The sequence below is a fragment of the Coffea eugenioides genome, chromosome 9 (genome assembly GCF_003713205.1).
Source record: "Coffea eugenioides isolate CCC68of chromosome 9, Ceug_1.0, whole genome shotgun sequence".
NCBI lineage: Eukaryota > Viridiplantae > Streptophyta > Magnoliopsida > Gentianales > Rubiaceae > Coffea > Coffea eugenioides.
The window spans coordinates 37,725,430-37,733,087 of NC_040043.1; the positions used below are offsets into that span (position 1 = coordinate 37,725,430).

Sequence of the window (7,658 nt, forward strand, 5' to 3'; positions counted from 1 at the left end):
AAGAAATATTAACAATTAAATGAACAAATATCCATTATATTCTTTACTCTTGTTGAAAATAAATTACCAAAAACTTAATAAAAAACAAAGTATATGAAATCTTATTCGATGTCACCTTCTTCTTGCCTTAAATAAGTGAGGTGACACTTATAATACCAAATGCTGCTGAATCTTTGAAGTGATGAATTGGGAACAACTCCGTGTGTTGGTGCAGGGAATCGATCGTCAAAAGAAAAAACGATAATAAATCACTGGGTAAAAAATAAAGCAGAAACATATAAAAGAAGGTGAAAGTGTCCGTTTGATTTACTTCATTTCTTGTTAATGGGCACTTTTTATATTGGTACGTAAATGTAACATATGAGAACTCCAACTGACAAACAATTGTGTATACCTCAGATACCTCAAATTGATATTATTCATTATCTTAAATGCCTCTGAAAAGTAATAGAGCTGGTGACTTTATGAGCTACTCTACAGTTTTCTTTTGCCAAGTCGAATGTAAATATCTGTAGTGCGTTTTCCGCTGCATATCAAGCAATTACAATGGCAAAACTGGCTGCTTTCACACTATTTTATCACAAGAGTACTATACACCTTGACTCACTGAGGATCTTAACAGACCAAAAACTGACAGAGAAATGTCCTTGGAGAGGGATGGGGCTGGAACAGTAACAGTATCTCAGCATCCATGAGTAAGTCGAAACAATTGTGGCTCCATTAACCAACTTGAGATCAGCAGAACCTTACCAGAAGCCAGCGTCCACTAAAAGAGAAATAGCTACGCAGAAGTGCCAGTGGAAGCAAGTTGCAATTCTAGAAAAATATCACAGGAAGTAGCCCAGAGATCTTTCGAAAGTTTGGTGCTGTATGAAAGTGCAGAAGATCTGATGGTTCCACCATTGCCTCCAAAAAAGTAAACCCCTGTTATTTCCTGAAATAGATTTGCTAGTTAAGAAAACGTATAGAAATCTGTTATAGCTAATGAACTAACATCATGTTGAAGTCTCAAGTAGTAAGCATTAGGGTTGAAAGACATGACAACAGAGTAACCCTGATGAAGGGCCAAGAAAGCTAGTAGAGGAAGAACATACATTTAACATAAACTTGTGTCCAAGTAAATACGAGTCAGTTCAACAGTAATAAGTATCTCTTTAACAAGCAAACATGGGCAAAGTGATTTTATTTCATAACACCAGATTAATCCAAATTGAAAAGAACAAGTGTTCACCTTGTTTCTGTATAGAATTGGAAGTCATATTGTATTAGGCAAGTTAATAGCAGTATACATTATTGACGCTACTCTGCCCACTGCAAAGAGCTACTTCTGCATAGGGCAGAAATCTGGCAGATAACATTATTAAATGTGATCTTTACGACTATAATATATTGACATGCGGTGTCTAAGAAACTATGAGCTGCATGACAATCAATTAACCAATGTAACCAATAAATGCATGAAGACCTATCAATGAACCAAACTACAAGGCATCATGTGATATTCAACTGTTGGGGGGAAAATTAAAAGGCAATGGCTCAAACATTGATATACTCACAGGAGGAGCAAGTGCAGCATCAATAATAGAAGAGACTCCATTTTCTGGTGCCTGCAAAGCTCCTAAAAGTTTCAGTCCGAGAAAAGCCATCGAAGCAATGCAAGAAGGAATTTCACGCATGATACTGGTTTTGACTGCTCCAGGATCAACGGCACTATATCACCATGAGGACACAAGGAAGATTAGCTACAAGGAATTGCGATTACCGTGTTGTACAAAGAATAAAAGCTGAAATTGCAAAGCAAACTTAACATCACGAAAAACAGAAACAATCTTCTAGTGAAGCCAAGTAGGTTAGGTAGTAACTAGAAAAACCTAAACTGCGTGGTCAATGACAGCATGTCCAGCTTACTTGTGGACTATCAGAGTGATGTGCAGACTATTGAAATTTACTTAAAAAGTATTGACCCCCTAAATCTAACAAGGAAATCTCTAGCTTTCCTGTTAGAAAACTGTTTTAGATAACATTCCTTCCAAACCATAAGAAGAATGTGGTTATGCGCCAACACTCTCCATAAGCACCATTGAACATGGGTGTTTCTTTGTAAGATGGAAAAGCGAATAGCAGTCACTGACTAATTTTTCATGATTAGAAGATCAGTAAATAACTTCTCTGATTCCCAGGACAAAGATAAGCAGTTTCAACACATAATGCAACTTATGCTAATGAAACTGAAAGAGAGATGCATTTGGGAGTTTTATTCACTATTCCATTTCTGAGGCATCAATTACATCATTCATTTATTATTAAAGTAGATAAACTATGTCAAAATAAAAACAACTTTTTGCTCTTATCTCATGACTTTAGAATTGTGACCATGCAAGATCTACCGTGTTAGAAGTATCAGATCATAGAATATTCATGTCTTTTTGATGCCTGAAGTGTCGGCGATAATTTAAATGAGCACAAGGATTCATGGCTCTTATACATTAGCATGTATAGTTATTTCATTAAACAATGACATCCGGATGACTGAAACATAGCCTCATTAAGTTTAATTTAATATACATATGTCATGGTGGCATTCAACTATGCTCATAGGTACAACTTTAAAACCATGGGAGGTATGCTTCTCTGTCTCCTTATCCACCTTGATTCACAATAATAAACTCATGGTGCGCCAAAGCACAAGCACTTATCCATATCCAGCTTCAGCTGTGTCATCTCATAAATCACACCTACTGTTCTGTCTAGGGGACTACCATGACACATACAAATTGCATTACACATTATGCTAGCTTCTTGATCATGCAAACCCTCTGAATACAAATCTGACCAGGCCGCTAAATCTGGGTCTCGTGGACCCAAATTCAAAAGACATATCACCCTTAGTACCTTACCTTGGGGCCACTTTTTGAATTTATGAGATATTTGTCACTTCCCCCTGATCCATTTTATATCCTTTGTCTTTTCCACCTTCCTCACCCAAAATACCATTTCCGAAAAAGCAACTTCCTTGATTACCAACACCATAGTTTCCTTACATAAACGAATGCTTCATTTTGAAAGTAAGATTCCATTCAATCATTTTTATTATCTTATTCTCATCTAAGATTCCATTCAATCATTCTTGTTATCTTATTCTCATCGTTTCCTCTCTCTCTCTCTCTCTCTCTGGCCCCCTTCCATCAAAAACAGTATTATTTAACATATATATATATACATATATATGTCACGGGTGGCATTCAACTATGCTCATAGGTACAAACTTGAAACCACAGTAAATGTGCTTCTCTGTCTCCTCATCCACCTTGACTGGCAATAGTAAAGCTGTGGTGCACCAAAGCACAAGCTCTTGTCTCTATCCAGCTTCAGCTGTGACATCTCATAAATCACACCTACTGGTCTGTCTAGGGGACTACCATGACTCGCACAGACCGCATTACACATTATGCTAGCTTCTTGATTGTGAAAACCCTCTGAATATAGATCTGGCTTCCTGCCAGTTGGTATTGTGGACCCAATTCAAAAGAAGAGGCCACATCACCCTTTGTGCCTTACCTTGGGACCACTTCTTGAATTTAAGAGATATTTGTTACTACCCTCTGTTTTTTTTCCACCTTCCTCGCCCAAAATACCATCTTCCCAATTAAGCAACTTTGCTTGATTTTTCCTTATAGAAGTAAGATTCCACTGATCATTCTTATTATGTTATTCTCATCTTTTCCACATTCTCTCTCCCTCTCTCTCTCTCTCTCTCTCTCTCTGTCCCCCTACCCCTTCCCCCCCCCCCCCCCCAAAAAAAAAGCCCAAGTTGCTTTGTCCCTTTTCTCTCAGACACAACTTTGGTCACACTTAAGTTTATATATAATGTCTTCTAGTGCTAACTAAGAAGCAGGGATAACTCCTTAACAAATTAAGAAACTAACAAGCATCTTTCCTCAGTATGAGGCACATGCAAACACAGGAAAGCAATAAGGCACAGTTCAGAATTAATTCTTATGGCTGACCTCAAAAGGTTAAATTTCTTTTATACATTTCAAACATTATTTATTGGGGCAACTAACTCTCTAATTGACTAGTAAAAACAAGCAAAAAATCAATTTTAACATACATGACAGAGACCTGATGAGATTTCTCCATTATGCCAATCTGTCGCTGAAGCTCATATGAGAAGAGTAGCAAGCAAACTGCCAGAGAAAAGAGTCAATTCTTAGTTGCACCAAGATGCGGATAATGCTATCAGTTTAGGCACATCAACAATAACTTACATTTTGAGTACTCATAAATCTGAGCATAGGGGTAGCAATTTAATCTTGAAAAACACTTCCCAGTAACAGTGTCGTTGTCTACCGGCATGCCAGATACTGAGTAGGGAAGAGAGGAAAAAGTCTACAATAAATTCATTCATATGACAGTGACAGGAATTCAATAAGCATGTACGAAGTATAATACTATCATAACAATGGATACTGATGATATTTGGATTTCACATTTGCTAAGGAAAACTAGCATCAATTGAATGTTAAGTGATAACCAGGTCAAATGAACTTCTTTTCGCACCCTCAGGGTAAGAATAACAGAAGTAATTTTAACTAGTAAAGTCATTACTTGCACATAGACTGCAACATTTACGCCCAACTTACCATTTCTATGAGTAAAGGATGTGACATTAATAACACGCGAAGGAACAGGGCTGTTTTCAAGGAGCGGCATTAAGACTTTGGTGAGGCAGAATGCCCCAATGTAATTAGTCGCCATCATCCTGGTTAAGAAAGGACTTACAATGACCATGCTGTTTGTAGTCTCAATCTATAACATGTGCGGTGAATATAAACATGTTTCCATAGATGCCAATGAGCTCATCCAAAACAAGCTTAAGCTGCATCTCACAAAATGCTGGCATGGATATGACATATCACACAAACATTTTAGCAGGAAGACATCAACATGTTCTGGTATAGAAATGAAATAATTGTCAAAGTTGCTGAACTTGCATCTTGCCATTTGTAGAATACTCTAAAACAAAAACTCATCCGATTATTTTTGCATCATAGACCCCTGCAATTTCAGATCATAATGTTATTTGCATGCTTAGGGCTGTTTGGGGTTGCGGTACTTTTAATGTGTTTGGTGAGCAATATTTCTTGAATTTAGGAGTAGAGCTTCTGGACATTAAAGCACTTTTAAAGCTCAAAATTGGTGCTCTTAGAGCAACTTTCGTGTTTCAAAAACATAAAAAAATATATATTAACTTTAACAATTTTATTATAAGCTTTGAACTATATGAAGAGATAGATGTGTTTTAGAAATTCAAAATTGCATATTATCAAATAGAAGAAGTACTTATTCAAGTACGCACCCAAACATATGATTAAACACTTAATAAGTACATTGACTAAAAGCTTTACTAATTGAAGTGCTTTTTGATAAGCCATCGCAACCCCAAACGGAATCTCAGTCAACTTGGCACCCAGATAAGATTAGCTTCTGTTTCCTTTATCTAGTTTTTTATTAAGTGTGCGCATAAAAGTTTAGGTCTACTATTATGTAGCACCAGCTTCCATGAGAACACAAGTAATGTAAAAGCTAATTACTCATCATAGTCTTCAGGAGTGAGTCTACATGATGTTGCTAAGATTCCAGCATTATTGATCAGGAGTTGAACAGAAGAGTGCAGGTTAGACTCCAACAACCACTGCTGAAGGGAATTTTTGAACTTAAGGACTGACTTGAAGGATGACATATCAACCTCAAAAGCTTTGACCAAAGCACCAATATGCTGTCTCTTGATATCGGATATAGCCTGCCACGATTAAAAGATGGAGAAATAGATGATAATATAGAAAATAGAAGATAGAAAATGACAATTTTTCAAAGTTAAGTTACTGGAATGGTACTTTTGCCAATAAGTCGGATGATCTTCCTGCTGCAATTACAAACATAGTTTAGTTAGATACTGGTGATTCCCTACCAGGAGCAGAAGAGTTAAAAGAAGTGAGACAATTAACATGCTAGATGCAATATTGGTGAGGAGGAAGAAATTTTTACAGCAAAAGAAAATGGCAGTCTGGCTTATAAATGTAAACAACACTTAATCAATTTCAAACATCTGAAGCAAATATAAGCTGCTTCAAAATACTCATTTCAAGCAAAGTATCAGCGCAAATAATTTAATTTCAAACACAAAAATGATAATTTGAATACTTTCTCGTCCATGAAAAATTTTTAGATAGAACATAGTACTGTTAAATGCAGGAGACTACGTAAGACCAAAACAAGTCATGACCAACATTAAGGAGAATATGTTAAGTTGGAAAGGTTCCTCAAGTTTGGGTTACACACACTTATTATTAGCTTATTCTCAAATAAAATCTCATAATAGAAATGTATCCAAAGGACATGCTCAGACAAGCCATCTTGCAATGATATTAAAAGGATGTACAAAAATTTCGGAAAACTTTCAACAAAGATTTGTAAGAAAGTATAACATTTATGAGTCCTTGACTCCTTGGATTAAAAGTTCAATCTTACCAAAGCAGAATCAACATAAAGAAATTCCTCGTGGATAACAGTAAAGCAAATAACTGAATTACCTAAAACAATGTAAAAGCCCTTCATTGACAGGGCATTGGCTGCTGCAGCACCTAAACCTGATGTTGCCTGAGATTTTCAACCAGAAAAAGAACAAATATCAGAATAAAAACAACTAGAAGGTCCATAGCATATTGATAAAGCTGAAAGGGGGGGGTTGACTTATCGTTGTGACCTATAATAAATAAATTGAAAGTTGATAAATCATGAGGAAATTGATCTGACAGTAGGAAATTACAAGAAATTGCTGATTGATGGGGCTTTGGGTAGAAATAATTTTGAACCAGGCACAGCTCATTCAACTCTGGTTAAACAAAAACCGTAGAAATTCCAAAAACCTTCCAACTTACAACACAAATTGATTCAAAAGTAGACAATTACGACATTAAATTAGAAGCATATTCAAAAAAACTTCAAGAATATATGGCAAATAAATTTTAGATGTTCCATTTACCCCAGTAATGATGCAGATGGGTGTTCTCAAAGCATTTGTGGCAGAAGGAACTGATCTTGTTGCTTGTGGAAGTGACGGAGGAGAAGAATACACAAAGCTTTTGGATTGGGCGGCAACAAATCTTTGGGCAAATGATTGCAAGTAGGAGATGATGAGAGAAAGAGTCCAAAATATTGCCATCCTCCAGAACTGTGAACTGCAAACGAAATGAAAAGCCTCCGTCACCGTCGATTCCATTTTCTTAGCAAATAGAAAATGTTTCTCCTTACTTAAACGCTGGGAAAAGAAATAGAAGAGCCGATGAGTTTCAGCGTGATAAAAGAACGGGATAATATCAGAAACCTCCCTTGAAAACCTCCCTTGAGGTTTCTCCTAATATTACTTTGTGCCCCTAAAATTTTGAAAATATCAGTTACCAAAATTTTGAAAAAGACGCAATATCAACCCTTAGTTGATACATATAATTCACGTAAGAAATAAATAGAGCTCAAAAATTTTTTTTTAAAAAAAGATAGAAGTCATTTTTTTCTCTTTTCCCTTTTATAGCATTCTCTCTTACTTTTTTTTTTTATGACTATGTAATTTTTTATTCGTAAATTATAATAAATTGAAA

At 36.0% G+C, this 7,658-nt stretch overlaps 1 protein-coding gene across 2 annotated transcripts; it reads right to left on the reverse strand.

Annotated features, from left to right (window-relative positions):
- Nucleotides 1–389: 389 nt before the first annotated feature.
- Nucleotides 390–7,345, reverse strand: LOC113748437 (dehydrogenase/reductase SDR family member on chromosome X). Of its 2 annotated transcripts, none has more exons than XM_027291992.1 (9): nt 7,046–7,345; nt 6,594–6,660; nt 5,898–5,926; nt 5,595–5,803; nt 4,644–4,762; nt 4,269–4,364; nt 4,123–4,187; nt 1,557–1,607; nt 390–934 (listed from the first exon to the last, which is right to left on the reverse strand). In XM_027291992.1, the coding sequence occupies exons 1-9, from the start codon at nt 7,280–7,282 to the stop codon at nt 782–784; spliced, it is 1,026 nt and encodes a 341-aa protein (XP_027147793.1). In that variant the 5' UTR covers nt 7,283–7,345; the 3' UTR covers nt 390–781. The 2 variants fall into 2 exon arrangements, with proteins under 2 accessions (XP_027147793.1, XP_027147792.1); XM_027291991.1 differs by having other exon boundaries at nt 1,557–1,710; nt 4,112–4,187; nt 7,046–7,343.
- Between the last annotated feature and the right edge of the window lie 313 nt (nt 7,346–7,658).